The 19086-nt window shown below is 34.7% G+C and overlaps 1 protein-coding gene across 2 annotated transcripts in view; it reads left to right on the top strand.

Moving 5' to 3' along the window:
* The first annotated feature begins 7399 nt into the window (after nt 1-7399).
* The window catches only part of LOC120626523 (putative carbonic anhydrase 3), a 34747-nt gene continuing 23060 nt past the window's right edge, over nt 7400-19086 (top strand). Inside the window, exon 1 of one of the 2 annotated variants that reach the window (XM_039894061.1) lies at nt 7400-7611. In XM_039894061.1, the coding sequence (XP_039749995.1) occupies nt 7566-7611 (46 nt within the window). In that variant the 5' untranslated portion in view covers nt 7400-7565. Of the gene's footprint in view, nt 7612-9507; nt 9589-19086 lie in introns of those variants that run through there. The other variant, XM_039894060.1, reaches the window with a different exon arrangement.

The following is a 19086-nucleotide window of genomic DNA, read 5'->3' as shown; positions in this document are numbered from 1 at the left end:
CACACGTAGTGAAGTCATTATGTCAGTCATTATGTCCGTAATGCAGTAAACTTTAGAATGGTGTACGTTTAATGTTAAAATTGTAGCAAGTTAATAATCAAAGCTCAAAATGATCTGACTTGTGCAAGCAAATAATAAGAATGTTCAATTACCACGTCTTCATCAGTAGTAAAAACATGCCTTAGAATTACCCAAGTGTATATTAAATCATCAATATAATTTTCTGTTAAACTCAAATGAAAAATACAATCAAGATACTTAAACGGTTTGAGTAACTTGATTAGGTTTTTCGCATTGCGACTACCTCTCGAGAGGTATATTCGCAATGCAATAAACCAATATATAACTCCTTAGTGTTCTATAACTCCACAGTAAAATCATTTTAGGTAATTTTGCGATGTCTACTACTTTCACTGTACAGATTTTTGTAATTAGAAATGCGGATTTACTTAGAAACTACTTGCAGTATCTGAGCCTCACATAAATATAGAGAATGGCAAAGGAGAAGTTAAATAAGAACATGTTATTGTATTAAGAATATTAATAACAAGTGGATAAGATACTATGTCTTTCAAATTCTTATTATGGTTTATTGTAGTGTTACTCTCCTAAACCTTTGCCATGTTATATTTTTGTATATAGTTACTATTGTACATACTGTGTATGCTGTGTGTAGAACTGTAGATTGTTTCACATTGTTTAGGATGACTAAGTCGAATTTTTATAAAATTAAAAAAGAGCATGTAAGATCTTGTAATATTGTACCTATTATTTCATAATCCTACGTGGATTTCAGACCTATGTTCAAGTTGTGTAACTTTTGTTTGTATCAGACTGCGTTAATGAAAACTGTATTACATAATATGCATTTTTATATCATATTATATATTATAAAAAAATAGGTTTGATTAACCTAACAATAATATAAATTCTTACAAACTAAGAAAAAATGTGCATCTACAGATCGAAGTAAAATAATATCTAGAAATATATCTATGTTCATTCTGACAAAAAAAATAGAAACAATAATGGCCAACGCAGATTATTTTTATCTTAACCTAATTTAATTTGATACAGAAGTAACAAAATAAAGAGTTTTATGTCTAGACCTGAACCCCAAGGTTTTCAAAGGGTAATTTTCCGAGTCGATTTCCTTGTAAGCGCTGGGCCTTTGATCAGAAACGTACATGTAAAGACTGGCGGTGCCGAGCCGCTTTATTATACAAATTAAAAACTCAAATGTACTATAGTGTTGCAACAATCTAGCCAGGACATACAGGTTTTGTATATTGTCTTGAGTGTTTCATCATTACCAGAACATAAAAAAAACAATATTTTTCATTTTCATTGCAAAAATCATTTAATTATTTACCCTGCCACGTAAGAATGTAAGAGCGCTGATGGTCTCTAATGTGTTGATTATAAAATTATATGTTTAGCATTAAATAAAAATGCACTAATTATGAATAAGCGCAAGGATTGGCATTGCAATTCTATAATTCGCTCGCAACATACTACACAAGTAGAAATTAAGTCTTTTACGTGGCATTACCTATACGTTTTCGATTAAAGGTAAATATTACAAATGACTTGATGTTTTAATAATAATTTAGCCAATTTTAGTTCGTCGTCTCGTCTTGTATATAATATTGAATTATAGATTAAGTAGACCATTTTGAAATATCTTCCGAGCGTGCAGTGATTGCCAGTACATACGAGTGTAATTTTTTTTACGTTTGCTTGCGATTTATTTGTGATGTGTTAAGATCTATTATATTATACAGTCTGTTTATTGGGAGTGGAGGAAACGCGCTTAAACTGAGTTTAAATAGTAAAAAAACTTTTTTTCAAATAATCTCATTGAGTTGAACTCAATTGAAAATATCTTAAACGATTTTAAACCGGTAATCGATGTAATAAGTTGTAAGAAATAAATCCCGTAAAACCTTAAACTGAAAAACGTGTTAAAATTTAAAAAATGTTCAATTTCTTACAATCTTAGGTGAAATCTAATACTAAATTTGAAAATTAAAAATTAACTCTATGACAGTTTAAGTTTTCTTCAAAATGAACGTTCCCAATATAACATCCTGTATATAAAACACATGCAGAGGTACGTGTTAATTATTTAAATGCCAACATTACATTGTCTATAAAATAAGAAAAAAATACCGATCGAAAACAATTTGTGCCTAAATCAATTTACGAAGTGTTAGTTATTAATTACGCTTGCTATGACTGAAATACGATTGTTTCGATCGAAAGATCAACTAAAAAGTCTTTAATACTAATGCACCTGTCACCGCAGACGAGTAAAGATCGCGGTCTATCTATTTTCTCGCTCAAGGAATTTGCAGTGCATCTGCCTTATAATTTAGTGCAACTGTGAGAGATACATGTAATAAGAGTTATTCACTTACTCCAATAATTTTTCGTTGCGGCAAGATCAAAGAAAAAATCGCTCAGCGACGCTCTCTTAGAAATAGTCCAAACCTGTCAGATATGAGGGCCAGTATAAAACATATCTGACTACCCTTTGCTTGACGACACGCATATGATTAAAATGCCTTTATAAAACGAGTTCTACAAATCCTTAAGGGTTACGCACTTTTGCTTATGTAAATCGCACTCCACTTATGAAACCTTCACTCTTTTTTGATAAATTTTAGTTCGTCGCAGGTTCAAATCCTGTCGGTTCCGAAAATTTTTATATGCATTTTCAATTCATTAAAGTTCAAACTCTAGCTCAAACCTTTACTCGTCGGGACAAGTGCTTTAGTCTGGCCGCACATTGGTTATTATTGCTTAGGGAACTTATTGCACATCTAGAAACACGTCTAAATGGTTACTTGCAGTTGCTGCAGATGCGTGTGATCTTGTTGTCAACTATATTGCAACTAAAATCAAGAGTATGTCGCTTGCAATTAACAATCACGCGAACGACCACTCCAGCAATAGTGACCAATGTACGGGCCACCCTCATGTATATTACAATTTCAGCTTCAATAGTGCAATACATGAAGATATCCATTGAATGGTGTTTATTGTGGCAAATGCTTTAGTTTTCTTTGATAAATTAATAAAAAGTGGATGTTAGGGCTGTAAATTTAAGTTAAAATTAGTTTTGTTGGAAAAAATAAAGTACACGAAAAGCATTAACGGTAAATTTATGTTTCTGGTGGGTGTAAGGTACAACCAGCAAGACTGTCAATTGCTGTATATATTATACTTGTAATAGTTTTATTATAAAGTATTTTTATTAGAGAAAAATACAATAAATGTGTGAAGTCCATTATATCTTTCATTTTCTCATTCCGATCCTCAGCGACCAAACATCGTAGGAGAGAGAACGTAGGTATGTCAGATTATTAATTCTACCGAATTTAACGCAACACTGAATTAATCTCGCGGAAACTAATGAAATGAAATATTTAAGAGCGACAGTCTACGAGATATTTTTTTTTCTAACATACTCCTGAAGAGCTCCAACAATATTTAATATTGTTAATTAATTTAAGTTAATTATTCACAAACTTAAGTTCCGTCTTTGCTAAAGAAATTTTAGATAATATCTCAATTCTATAAAACTTTATTTTTGAACGTAAAAATTGACCTATAAGAACCTATGGACCAGCCAGCGGACTTAAAAATTTGTCTTGTGTGCGCTGATCCTTATAGGTACTTTTTAAGGTGCAGGGCCAAGTGCGAATTAATATAAACAAAACTGGACTGGTTTCACTTATCACTTGCGCTTGTTATCAAAATGGAAATCAGGCTCGTGCGACGAATTCAATTTATATTGTTTATCTGAATAAATTAATTAATAAGCCAAATACCCAAAAAACATTACCTATAAGTAAAAATATATTTACACTTGGATAAATTTATTCCATGTAAGGATATATGCTCCTGATGCAAGTAGGTAAATGCCTAACACATTGGGAGCTTTTATCACGTTTAAATGCGTTTTTCCGTATAAAGTTCATTAAGAAGTGATGTTTAATCAACTCTGACACGTCGACCTACAGGATGATGATGGTGGATTTAAAAACCTAACTTCGTGCCTTTTAAATTGTAGGCTTGTACGTCACGAAAAAATACATATACTGGAAGTTTATAATAAAAAAAAAGTTCGAGTGGGAATTATGATAATGTTCATTTGAAAGTCAGCCTATTATTTCGATTAACTATGGTAGGTATCTCTTTATCTATAAGTACTTACTTTTATTAAAATTGTAACAGGTCGATTCCTGTATACGTATTATATATAGTAGTATATTATTTAAAAAAAAATCGAGGCCGGATTAATATTTAGTCTATTTTTATTCCTGAAAAAACAATTCTAATTCCATTCCAGACACCATGGGGCCCTTGGAAGAACGTACTCTCTAGAACTGTCATTTTAAATTGACAATGCGAATTTGTATGTTTGTTTGTTATCTATATTTGGCTCAATCTTCTCCAATGTTGATTAAATTTGCCACAGTGATGGCTTGCAACCCCGAGACGCAAAAGCACGCATGTACCGGATTTGCATAATAAATAATATTTTGCAAAAATACAGCTCTCAAATAAACTATGCCTACGGGGTTCTTTAAAAACCTAAACTAGCTAGTTTCAATTTGGCACCCCAAGTCATTTCTCAGAAAAAGGGTGGGCACAGCCGGACAGACGGACAACGATCCTGTAAAGGTACCCTTGACCATGCTCCATAAAGGGACGATGTTAAAATTCTTACTACACTCATGATCCCTACTCGGCGTAAAGCCAGCCTACATTTTTGACTGAGCTCAAAATGGAATCTGGTCAGACACTCATGAGCATGCATGATCGGCATGGTTTAGAGCCACGCGCCGCGAAGATATTGCATTTATGGTGACTTGGACTGCGGCCATTGGAGCCGCGCGATTTTGGGATGTTTGGAAATCCAATATTCGGAAAGATGCCACACAATACGAAAACTTTTTTTTTACATTCACGGATTATTTTGGAGTGATAAAGAGTGGAGCGATCCAGAGACCTTACGATTAGGTGCTGAGGGATGCTAAATGAGGTTTAACGAACTTAAGGTAATAATGTAGATGGTAATGTAGCGCCCTACTTGTTTGGCGCTTTAGGAAGAAAATTTCATACCTTGGATATCGATAATAAATATATTATAATGTTCCTATGCTATTTGCTTAGACGTGATTGGCCATGGAATTAATTAAACTTGCAACTGCTACAAAAAAAGTCCTAAATTTAGTCAAAGTTAACTTGAGATCCCGTTACGTTTATAAGTCATTTTGGGGACTACATTAAATGTTTTCGAAAATCGCAGATATATTCGGACTTCGAGCTGATTACAGTGTGGGACTTCGGGCTGCCACTTTCTGCCCACGTCTGTTGCTCAACATTGACTTTAATGTTTTTCAACTTCCGAACAAATTACCACAACTTCATCACTTTCAGAACTATACTGCTGGATGTAGCGTAACTCTGGCATGCCTGCGCCTGAGGTTTATTCACAAACAACTACAAAGATTCCTTAGAGTCCTTCGCCAGTCGATTCAGTATAGATCCTGAATACATACTTAGTCCATGACTCCTCCCCTCCCCGTCCCACTGCTTCAATTGCCTCTTTCATTTGGTCAGGATCCCATGTTTACCACAAACTTTAAATGGTCCCGCATCTAGAAAACTCAAAAAATGAATAAAAATAATATCGGAATGTTAAACGCTTTTCGGCACAGCTTTAAATTTGGGTGGAAACTTTCCACAGCCTGACCGATCGATCTCAGAAAATTTAAAATATTAATAAATTCCCCGCCGGGATCGAACCCGGGGCCTCCCACATATTAGACCACGGCGCACACCACTGAGCCAGGGTCGACGTCAAAGTAGATAAATATAACTGAATGCCATTGTTGGAATTGTGTTCCTAATTAAATCGCCAAGTGAAAACGAGAGCATACGTAGTAAGGGCTATATACCTATTTTTTATACCTACCAAGTTTATATACTTGGTTACGTACGTACTTTAAAGTTTTTCATACCTTGCCTTGCCTTTCATCGGGCATCTGTTTGGTTGTCTCGGGGTAAAAAGTTTCCCTATTATTTTTTAAGTTTATCGGCAATAATTTTTTTTTTTATTATTACTTTATTAATAACATTATTCGCCCCTAAAAATTTACATTGTCCTCCGAATTATTGAATTAACCAATATCAATAAGTGTGACTAATTTTGAAAAACTGTCCTAAGTATATATCTCATTTTATAGGAATGAAAGGTTTTGTTGATATAAATGGCACCCGCGCAGTGTTTTCGCTTATAAACCTATTATAGCTTTAAAAAGTCCTTGTTCCATAGCTAAAGATTATTGATTTTGGTATTGATAACAAAAAAACTAAGTAACTGATAGTTTGAAATCACAAAATACTTGATGTACCTACGCAGAGATTTTACGTGTTCAAGCGGTACAAAATTATGTTTACAGAAAAGTGACGTCATAATTTACGATTCGGTGTTTCACCTGTCCTGTCTTGGCGGATCGCTAGATTTTGCAGTTTTATTTATTGAAAATAAATACCAATCTCACTTAGAATAAAAATAAAAAAATACTTTTTTTAAACTTTCTTTTTAAGTTTACGAATATGGTTATCGCTATCATCTCTCTACCATGTACACATTTCTCATGTAATGACGGTAGGCATCATACCTAAGTACCATCTATACCGACTTGATAAAGATATTTCTGACTATGACTTTGACATAATTTAGAAATTCTATTACAATAATTTAGAAATTCTTTGTTAGTGTCATCATGCCTGTGGTATTTTATGTAGCCTATTAGTTTTTCTAAGTTTTCTTAAATTGGCAATAGACTATCGCTTGACCACAATATCAACTGATGGAATGTGCAGATGTGGCCACGATACTTACATATAAAATCAATGGTTCCAAACCCCATCCATGCTTATGAGAAAAGAAGATGCAATTCAGTCCAGTAGAACCAAAAGTGCACATAATATTGGACACATCAATATTCATGTTCTAACCTAAATAATCCAAATTCAAAATTCAAATATTCAAACGGAAAATAAGAAATTGATTTCTCATTTTCCGTTAGCTTACCTAGTGAAAAGGAAAAAGTTAGTAGCCGTGGCAAAAAAAAAATCTGGCGGTTGACATCATTCCCCTTTCTATTTCCCCAACATTTCTACCTACTTATTTAGATATTTTTGAAGCGGCAGCTACTATTCTCACTGGCAGCTTATACAAGTTATATTACTACTTATGTAAAAATACATAAGTAGTAAACTTATTAACTGCCAGTGAGAAAAAAATGGAGGGGAAATATATTTATTATTCCGGAAAAATTCGCTTAGGAAACAGCTGTTGCCTTTTCAATGAAAGGCAGGGCAGTTATAAGTACGGGAAGCGATGGTTACGCCAGTCTGATGCCTCGTCCAAGTTGTACTGACGTTTTGGCGGTCACTTGTGAATTTGTTAACAATTGAATAATAAAAGTTGTGCTTGGTGAATTTTTGGCGCGAAAAATATACTGACTTACCTAAGTGTCGTTATGTGGTTATTAATGCAGATAGTGGGTGCTCTTGCGCTTTTTCAAGGTATTTTTTATTATTATTTACAGTTATATTAATGCAGAAATGTATAAAATAATTAATCAATAATTATAACAAAGTTAAATTAATTCAAGCTATTTTTGCTATTCCGCTATCAGGCAGCCGGTCGTAATAATTTCCAAAATCTAAATAAAAACTTTGTCTTCAAGTTTGGAAAATACGTGTTGTACCCAGATAGAGTAGGATAAGAGCAAAAATAAAAAGATAACAAAGGTATTTATTGTGATTCATAAACAGTATTATTAAAAATATTTTAATTTGAAAAAATTCAGGATTTCTCTCTCACAGCGGATGGCCTTAAGACCTTCCACGCTGTTGAATTAAACTTATAGGGTTTGAAAACAACAAATATACACCTCGTTATTTGTGGGCTCTTTCGAAATACCAAATCTCGTTGTTTGCAAAAATGCTACAGTATCTGGACAGTTTCGGACATTCTACCAGTGGGAAACGAAAGAAAATAACACAATATAATTCGAAACGTCTCGCATAATTTTTCCCAAACACCTTTTTTATAACAAGATTTAACTTGATGTTTCTGTAAATTTTGTTTGCTCGGAGTCCGCTAATAAATAAAAATCTAAATTGCTTTTATAAATTGTACACTACTTAAGAAAATAATTAAGTTTTATTTTAGATTTTCAGTCGGACAGTTAGATACATTTTGATTTTCAAATGGTGCCTATCTTATTAGAAGTAGATAAATATATATTTATCTACTTAGGTAAATAAGTTAAATAAACCTGTCAGGGATTTTTTCTGTATTACTATTTAACTTTTACGTTATTAATAATATGCTATCACTAATTAAAAATTAATCGTAAAAATAAGTTTTCCCTTACAATTCTAAGGGTACATAGCCTAAGTATTTTATACAACTAAATCATCATCATCATAATTTTCATTTTCGTTAGTCGGAAAGCTTTTCTAAGCAAAATATTTAGGCAGGTAAGTTCATAATATACTTTTTATTTATATTTATAGTCAGTAAGTAAATGAAGCATGTAAAATGTTTATGCTATTTTCGTAGCATTCGTTCTTATTTACGTTTTGCTATCTACTAATGGATGTTTTTTCTCATTTGGTAACTAGGTACCTATATTGTCTACATAGGTATATTTAAATTTAGTCAGCAGGCCAAAAAGACAAGGAAGTAGCGAGATAATTAATCTTTTTTTGATTGCTAATTAAATATAAGACGTACCTACGTATGGGATACCTAGGGACTGGCGATTCAATAGGCTAGCGGGAGGTCCATATACAATAGCGACTCGGTAGGAGGTTTCTATCTACAACTATTCCAGTTCGTACCTACGTATACTGTTCAGCTTTGTAAAATAATGTTAATATAGTACCTAAAGTATCTATTTTCATCATATTTCTGCAATCGACCGAAGTGTTATTGATCATTTAAAACCTTCAATCACGTATGTAAAATTTATAGCTTCAGATTACCAAGAAAGTTTTACCAAACCGGTATTACTTTTCCTCCCTATCTCAAAATTAGTCTACAAATAATAGAGCGGAGAGCCATAGCAACTCAAAAAAAAATGTCGATTGTGAGAAAATTGTTGGGCGACCAATTTTGGAGGTTTGAAGGAGAATTTGGCATCGGTTGGTCATCTTATATCAATATCGAAAAATACCTACCTACCTAATCTATGGATGGAAACGTCTGAAATAAATGATTATTATTATTATTAATATCGAAATCGTAATCTGTAGATCCCTAAATTTTTAAGTGGTGAAACGTAGTCAAAACGAACTCTTAAGGTTCTGTTCTCTTTATTCGTCTGTCATTGATCTGTTTTAACTATTATAACTAACATTTAAAACTTTAGTCAAGGAAAGCAGGTAGGTAGGTAGTTGGTGAATTTTTTGGCGCGAAAAATATACTGACTTACCTAAGTTTCGTTATGTGGTTATTAATGCAGATAGTGGGTGCTCTTGCGCTTTTTCAAGGTATTTTTTTATTATTATTTACAGTTATAATAATGCAGAAATGTATAAAATAATTAATCAATAATTATAACAAAGTTTAATTAATTCAAGCTATTTTTGCTATTACGCTATCAGGCAGCCGGTCGTAAGAATTTTCAAAATCTAAGTAAAAACCTATTACCACTATACTTGAATGCTACACGGGGGCTAAGCCGCAACGATGCTTGTATTTTTAGGTATAAAAAAGGAGGAGTTTATCAACATTTTTAGCAACTAGACATCTACTTAGCAATAAATAGTTTACTGTGCAGGTTGTTCGTCTTAGCTCTTTGTATATAACATCTAGAGATCTAAGATGCAAGTCAAGTGAAATCAACAGAAATATAAAGTGTCAAATAGCGGTCTTATCGCTTTGACCCCGCAATGTGCAGTTCACGAAGGATTTCCAAATATGCCCACCTAGGTACATACGTCGACGTTGACTTGACTTGATGGCTCCACATAAGCATCAACTTAGAGAAAACAGGATAATGCAATAGGTCAAGGTCAGTTATAGGTAATCCGTGATTTAGGGCAACAAACTTCTGTAAGTGGGAATTCCTATATTCTTTCTCGATTCCAATCTACTTAGAACCAGGGCTCAGAAACAGTTTTAATTTTCCGGAAAATTTTGTTTAATAACCGGTTCACGTGTTCTTCGTTTTACCGGTTAGCACTCGTAAAATCTCGACAGCCCGTTCCAATTTGAGAAGGAGAACCGTGCCCTGTTGTGGGCTTTTACTGCTGGCTCGATGATGCTGATGATGATGAGAATTTCTATATTCTTACTTGATACGAAATCAAGTAAGAATATAGAAATTAGAACTCGTAAGCACTCGAAAGCTGCGTGGTTATTATATAAGTCCTCTGTACCAGTTCGCGTATTAGATCCTACAAGTCACGAAAATTTCAGGAAATTTAATGATTCACATTGGTCTGGTACCAATTTGTACAGATAAGTATAAAATGCTTAGTCCCTTATTTTCGTTGGTTTCGTTTGCAATAAGTATTTAGGTAGGTAATCATTTGTGCTCTAATTAATGTTAAGTCTGCGACGTCATCTGGTTCTTCCGTAGGTAATAAAAAGCTTTATCACTCCACAAGGATACAAGGAAAGTAATGCAGTCTTTCCCTTCTTGCTTTTATAATCCTGTATCTGCAACAATCTTTATTGATTTTCTGAATAGGCTAAGCAGACAGAACTTCGTAGTGAGAGCGTCTCCTCCTTTTTTTAAAGTCTGTCGAAAGGGTTACCTGAGTTCTAAGTGTGAGATTTTCTATCTACGATCACGTTAAAGTTAACTACGTTTTATATGGTATCGAAGAAGCGCCATCTAGTGACATTACTGGTAAACCGTACTGTCACTAGATGGCGCTCTCTCGATGCCATACAAATCGTAGTTAACTTTCATGCAATCGAGTTAACATAGCTAGCAAATATCACTGTTTCGATATCACTGAAATAGGTAGGTATACATACCTGTCACCTACACTAAAATGTTATTTATTTGTTTGTTAAGGTTATGACCTAAGAACAATGATCGTTAGGTTATAACACAATATAATTTTAATAAATTATATGAACTTTAATAAGGAAAATATTGTAATTAACCGTATTCCTATAACAATTAAACATTTAAGATATCAGGTTACACTGCGTTAAATTGCCTGTTAGTGACAGATTAATGGCTGGCTAATTTTTTGCGCAAAGAAGCGTCCTGACTGGCGGGGAAATACAGCCATCGTGGAAATAGCTTCGTGGTGTGTCTATGTTCCAAGCCTTGTTTCTTATGAGATTTGAGGCCTTTGCCCAGCAGTGGGACGATAATATGCTGATATATTAAGTAGTTAGGAATAATAAAAAAAATAAGCTTAACGTAGTTGATAAATAAAAATTTTAATCTAAGGTCTTAATAGTTATGATATTGTAGTAGGTACCCGGATGTAGACTGCACAATGTAGAAGATGCATACAAAAAAAAAGAACAACCAGAATGTAGCATAATTGAGTACCGACCTAGAACAGTCTTCGATCCCAATGTCGAAGGAAAAAGGAAGGAACACAAAAAAAAAAACCTATTGTACCTATCTGTCATGTATAATGTAAATCCACTCACATTAATAGGTAGATATAAAATGAAGTGCCTCTATCTAGGTTTAAACTCCAGATAGCTGTTTCGCAACAATATGCCTCTTTATCATAGTCAGGAACTAAACCACTCGACTTTCACTCAGGTGGGTTGAGTCTTGAGAGGCTAAAGCATTGGTTCGTTTTACTTCACTTTACTGCATTATTTAAACGATAACCCAAAAATTAGAACAATTTACCTACACGATATAGGCTAAAAAAAATACTTACCTATTTAGTAGGTAGATTTATGGTTAGATTCGTTAAATACCTAGGTATAACCGTTCATGTTTCGGTAGTTACTTTTATTTTGAATACATTGAAATCTGATTCGTGTACGAAATGCATTTTGTAATGTCAATCGTTCATCTCCTTACAAAAAGTGTTGGTTTTGTAGCGTCGTTGTCTTTTACATCAATGGCTTGCACGTCGTATATGCATTAAAACACTGCCTAAAGGGAAATCTTAATATTCACACTTTGTCTGGTCGACTAAAGGATTAACCCCTACCTTTAATTCAGGGTATGGGCAGTTACGTTACCCTTGCACAGAACAGGATTCATCCGAGTAAAGCAAACCAGCAGAGCTCATAACTGGGTTGATTAACCGCTCGCGTTCGGTGTTTCACTTAGAACGTGACAAAAAGCGAACGGGGCACGCGGGCGTAAGTGCTATCTTAGTTTCGGAGTGGTTCCAATTGTTTGTTCGGACGAAACCGAAACGAAATAAAAAAGCCTAGTTTAAACTAAATAAAATCGGATATAACTAGGTTAACTAGTTTCGCTGGCAGGACTTTTTTTAGGAGATGCATCCGGGCTAGAGCCCAAGAACCATAAAGAACAGTACCTAAGACATCGCTTGTATTTTGCACTGTCAATATGTGTCGATAGAAGGAAGTAGAGGTAATGTTTGTAGTAGGCTCTATATTTCAAGCGCTTGCATAAAGTTCTTTAGAATTAAATTTGCAGGTACTTTGGTTCGGTTTTAGTACCTACTTAATACTTCTTTGTTATTTCAAGTATCGTTAATGAATCACAGTTTCGTGTGACTAGTGTTGTCCCACTTTGGAAGCATTGGAACACCGTAAATGAGCAGGTAAATATGAGATAGGTCGTACATTCCTCAGTAATGATTTAACTTTCGTAGACTAGCTACCTGATTTAACTCACATATTTTGTGAGTAGGGTCTAATTAGTAGCTAGGTACATAGGTGAAATTATCTGCATTTGCACCTACCGATGCATGAGACAAACCCATCTATTGATGCGAGGTTACTTTACGATTTAAGAATTCCTATAATGAAAAGCTTGGTTGACGCAACCGGCTCCGCTTGTATTTTTCAAAAGATAGAAAAATGAATGTTATAAAGTAAATTGATGATTTTGGAAAAGAACAATTGCTGAGTTTCTTACAGTCTTCTTCTCGGTAGAATAGCCTTTCAAACCGGTATATTCAGTAGAAACAGACCTGCTTGACGTTCCAAAAGTGCTCATACGGCAAGCCTACTTGAAATAAATGATATATATTGAATAGATATTTTACTGGTAGACCTGATAGGTAATATATAGTATAGAGATGGTTTAAAATTTTTAATTTTTAATGTCTACATTAGCCGCCTCGTTTGTTTGTCTAGTTATTAACACGTTTGATTACGTATCACAGGGTTCTGGGTGAGATTGTCAGGTCCAAAAAATTTCAGTGTCATCCTCGAGTTAGGAAATTTATGTTACCCACCCTCTCACCACAGAGATGTCTATCCTGGTTATTTCATTAAACCTTGTGATAATGGTAACGCATCAAAAACGGCGCAGACACAGTAGGTTTTCCCCTTTTCGAATGGAAGCAGTCCTATTGCCGGTATAGTGGGATTTGATAGGGTCGTTATTTCTTTCATCAAAATTTTACATAGGTATTATGTGAACTGGCTGTCTTAAGGATAATCAATCCTCTCCCCCGTATTATACATAAAAAAAGTTGAAATTTGTACATTACTATTAGATATGTTTTAATATTAGCGAGAAAATGTATTCAAGACCTACTATACAAGACCTACTATGCCTTAAAACGAATTCCATCATAATCTGTTCAGCCTGAAAGACTGAAATAATTTATATAGTAATAAAAAGGGCTGAATAGATACTGCGTTTTGCTCAGACAAAAAAAATTATCACGATCTCTATCGTCTATGGTAACTATTTGTTTCAATAGGATAGTCTACCACTGGTAAAAAATGCATAGGCACATAACAGCTGAATAGGCGTCATTCTAATCATGGAAGGGCTATATGTTTGTCTGATAGTCGCGTCACTGCAGATTCTTGGCCGTGCAATAAACGCTTTGTTTGCGTACGAGCACTACATTTGGATACGAACCAACAACTGTTATTATATTGACTACGATAATAATATATGACCTTATAATAGACTCGTGTAATATATTCATTCATCACTGTCCCGATTTTTTATGCGCTACTACCTCGTTGTTTAAAATGTTGACGAGCTTAAAATTGTGAGGTTCTTTGAAATTATTATAAAATAGAATTTTTAATGGTAAAATGTAAATGTAAATGTTTTTTAATGTACCTCGTACCTACTGCATAATCATTCCATTGGTATTGGAAAAGAAAATCTAAAATCATTTTCGGCTTCGGAGATAACTAATGGAAAAAATTGTAAGTAGATGAAGTTGATAGAAATTTATGTAAATACTAGCGGACCCCAGCGCCATCTGTCGGGCTGATTTGTGAATCTAAACCATCCAGGGTGCCACCCAAACGCATATCAAAAAATTCATTCAAATCGGTCCAGTCGTTTAGGAGGAGTTCAGTGACATACACAAGCACACAAGAAATATATTTATAAAAACTAGTTTACAAACACACTGGGTTATGGTGAGTTACATTGGGTAGCCATCACATATCGTGATGATATCGTATTCACTATGAATAGTAAGTTATAGTTGGTGAAGATCGTTTCCACCGAGGAAGGAAGGCCGCCTATGTGGCATAATTTGAATCATGCAGCAACCTGAGATTGTGCTGACGTGTGGAGTCGTCTTCGTGACACCTGCAATTTTATCTACCTTTAGTCACAAATAAATAAATGTGCTAAATAGCTTTATTTATAGGGTTTTAGAATGGCAATAATTTCTCGCACAAAGATTTATTTTAGGTACGCAATTAAACTAAAAACATAATATTTTCAGCCATAACAAATTAAAATAAAACACAATGTGAAACAGGCAGGGGATATTAATTCTTAATGCATTCTAAAGCCCAAGTTTTATCACAGTGTAGGCACAGAAATATGAACATACAGAAACCGTGTATGCGACTAATATTGTAACATTAAAAACCACTCCATTATAATAGTGTTTCTGGAACAGGCGGTTAGTCACTTTATTCAATTTTAGGAGTTGGCTGTAATTACTTTACCTCTTGTGTTCTCTACGTTTACCATAAGCTGGGGAAAATAGGAAGAGTTTGTGAGCTAGCATTTTTCCGCGGGTGAGAAGACTGTAGTGAGATAGGCGCGGGGCGTTTTAACTGTTTTTGGACACAATACACTGTCTGCGATAATGGCTGTATGAGGGTTTATTTTCTTAATTTTGTGTATGTAATTATTTAGAAAACCAATACATAGATCAAATTATTACTTACCAATTAGATAGCAAGAGTTCCCAAAACTGATTGTAAAAGTAAATATCTATAAAACAGTACCTACATACACTTATGCGTTTAATCCCCCTGCTATCGGAAATGTTATTATTGAATTCAAAACAGAGACGCCATAAATCTAAAGCTCGCATGTGCAGTTTATTGCTTGCAAGAGTTAGTCGCAGGAAACTATTATTAGTCAGTAGTAGGTAGGTACCTACCTAATAATACACATTGGTACTTTTATTAACCACTGCATTTATCTTCATTTATACCAACGGACTTCCACAGCGGAACGTTATGAGACTATAGAAGTATTATGGAGCGGTGGTAGCCCAGTGGGTAGGATTTCGACTCCACTTTCGGCGGGGCGAGTTCGAATCCCAGTACAGACCAGGTAATGTGCGTTTTTAGCAATTAAAATATCACTTGCTTCAACGGTGAAGGAAAACATCGTGAGGAAACCCTGCATGCCTGAGAGTTCTCAATAATGTTCTCAAAGGTGTGTAGAGTTTACCAATCCGCACTGGGCCAGCATGCTGGACTACGGTCTTAACCTCTTCTCATTGTGGGATGAGACTTGTGCCTGTAATAGCACCGATTTACATGATGTTATAAATGAGTACCGATACGTTCAGAAAGCCTACTACAACTATTAAAGCCTGAACAGGAAAAAAAAACTCATAAAGCTGGAACATGGTATAAAATCGCCAAGAATCGCCTCATATGAGTTAAATAAATTTTAAGAGAGGCAGTATCTTGTGTTTGCATGAAGTGCACGCCAGTGCACAATGGTACCTACCTATTTTCTACGGAGTTTGTAGCGCTGAATGCTGATCGCTATCAATGGATCATACGCCACAGTCCACAGATTACCTCTGCGTATTTATCTGCAATTAAACCATTATAATATTACACGGAGTACCTACCAAGAATTCTACGATATCAAAACGTTACGTCCTTTTGTTAAAGCGTATGAATATGCGGAAACCACCTAGTCATCATCATCATCATACCTGCCAACTACATGGCAAGGGTCTCCTCCCACGTTGAGAAGGGTTTAGACCGTAATCCACGAAGCTGGCCCAGTGCGTATTGGTGGACTTTGGAATAGACCAATACGCGTGGCGTGGTGACGTAAGGCGTGTGGACGCCTTTGAAAACATTATGGAGAACTCTCAGGTGTGCAGGTTTCCTCGAATTCCGTTAAAGTATGTAAAATTTGAATGGCTAAAAAGCACATAACTTAGAAAAGTTAGTTTCTGGGAATCGAACGCGTCTCCCGGAAAGTGAAATCCCAACCAAGGGCTATCACCGCTTACATAATTAACAATTCCTGAGGACTAAACTTTTTTACCACGATTTTTCAGCGTTTTTGTCATTCGATTTTATTGATAGCTTGCCTGTAAAAGCTGTAAAGTCACTGTTTCAATTCCTCCTACCTTATTGAATATATATGAAGCCATCTACATTATATAATGCAGTAAGTTTTCTTTATTGTGTACTGTTGCGCTAAAAGTCATCAAAAAGCAAGTGATCGTAAAACATTTTGTCACAGATTATTATTCATGGAAATCACTAAAACGTGCTGAAATATTTACTAAGTTTTACTTTGCAATGTAAAGTAGCAACGTAATTTCGAACCATTTTCATTTGGTTTTATAACAACGATATTTTAAAGTGCTATTATTTATAGTTATAATTGATCAAGTAGTAGTCCACCTGATTGTAAGTGAGGACCATCGTGTGTTAACCGAGCAAAAATGCAAGAAACACGTCGCGTCATACAAAGTGTCACCCTGTGTACATTTTAACCTGAGAAGTGGGTGTTAAGCTTCATGCGCCTTTAATTACAAGGGCAACCACGTGCTACGGCACCAAAAATTATGAATATTTGTTACTAGAATAGAAAAATAGTGATTTGTAAGAAACTCTTTTTCTAAACATCGAATTTATGACATTATTTGGCACGGTTCATGAGATATCGTTCGCTGGCAGACAGACGGACAGGTCTATGGTGTAATTATTGTACTCGGGGTCATAATAAACACTTTTGTGTTGATTTCGTTAAATATGAAAACATCGTTATATGTCAATATTTTATTAGATTGCTTCGCAAATTTCCTAATAGAAAAAAATGTTATAAATCAGAAAGAAAGTTATTTAAAAAAATAAGCCGAGGAGTCTATTGATATTAAATTATATAATATGATGAGAGAAATTAAAAATTCTGGTTATCGATCGGAGAAAAACAGTTCCTATGTACTTTGCAAATTTATTTGTGATAGTAATTTTTTTATTTCAATTTTTCAAATCAAGCAGGACATACTTTGTAGCCTGTACATTAACACATATTTTTTTTAAGCTTTTTCGATAAAAGGTTCGGAGAAAAACCGTTTTTATTTACTCTTAATGAAGCCCATTTTACGTATAACCAAGCCTTAAAGAGTCCCGTTACCATCCTTTGGGTATTAAAGTCTAAAAAAGTAAGGTCTCGCAACTGAAAAGAAAACACAAAAGTGCCCGTTGGCTGTTTGTTTTTTATTTAAAGAGTTTGCTTTTTACTGCTCACTTTTTCACCGCGGACCTCATAAAAGCACAGCTTTGTAATGAACATAAGCATTTTTTGCATGTTTTTTGCAATATAAATTTGATTTTAAAATAAAAAAAATTGCAACCGCTATCTCCGGTAGGTAAGATTTATAATAATGATTGTTATTAGTCGAAGTAGTGAGCGTGAATATGCCTCCCCCATAAGTGCAATAACCAAGATCTTATCATTTATGGAAAATAAGCCGTGTTGCGTAAAAAGTGAACAAGTGAACAAAAATTCTTATAGAATAATCTCGTACTATTCAGTTGATTTATGGTAACAGAATTTTCGTGAAACAGATTATTTGCGTTGCGGATAGCAACACCCTTATTAAAATCTACCTTCTATTTTATTATTTGCATATGACTCAGATTTCCGGAATAAAAAGTAGCCTAACATCTTCCTAAAATGAGTGGCATCTCATGTAGTCTGCGTAGGGTTCAGAAGTCATTTGAGTGACTAGTGGATACCTGCGACTTCGTCTGCATACCCTGCCCTGCCATCCTGCGGGTAGTCAAGAATCCTACCACACATTATTTTCATCTAACTCTAACGATCTATGCGGATGGTATGCCAGGATCGCTCTCAGTTGGCAGTTTTTTTACCAACTAACTTAAAACGTACTGATATTTTGGCTAATTTACACACTCTTTATATATTATAGCTTATACATAAGTTTTTTACAAATTTCACGGTCTTTTGCCGGTTGCGTCCAGCCGCTCCCTGGCACATCGAAGATGTTATTTGTCCACCTAGTTGGGTTAGTCTACAAACGCTGATATAACCAGTGCGGAGAGCACCTTTGGAATACAGCGCCCCCTCATGTATGATTTCATACTCTGAGCTTCCTTCATCACCAGCTTAGTAACTCTAAGCCTACTTATATTACTAATTATATTTGCGATTAAGGCATAAGGTTCCAAAACTAATCACAAAACATGGTCATAAGTGGCAAAACGCACTGTTAGAAAACTTTGGTCTTTGACACTGAGGGAATTTGTAAGAAGGTTTTCCGCACGCTGCCCATCCGAGTTGGATGGACCATCCATCCTAGGTATACATACTAGTATTTTTCTGACTGTAACTGTCCTATCCAAAGCTGTTT

The sequence above is a fragment of the Pararge aegeria genome, chromosome 9, assembly GCF_905163445.1.
Source record: "Pararge aegeria chromosome 9, ilParAegt1.1, whole genome shotgun sequence".
NCBI lineage: Eukaryota > Metazoa > Arthropoda > Insecta > Lepidoptera > Nymphalidae > Pararge > Pararge aegeria.
Note: the sequence above shows the minus strand (reverse complement) of the source record. Positions and strands in the feature narration are given on the sequence as shown.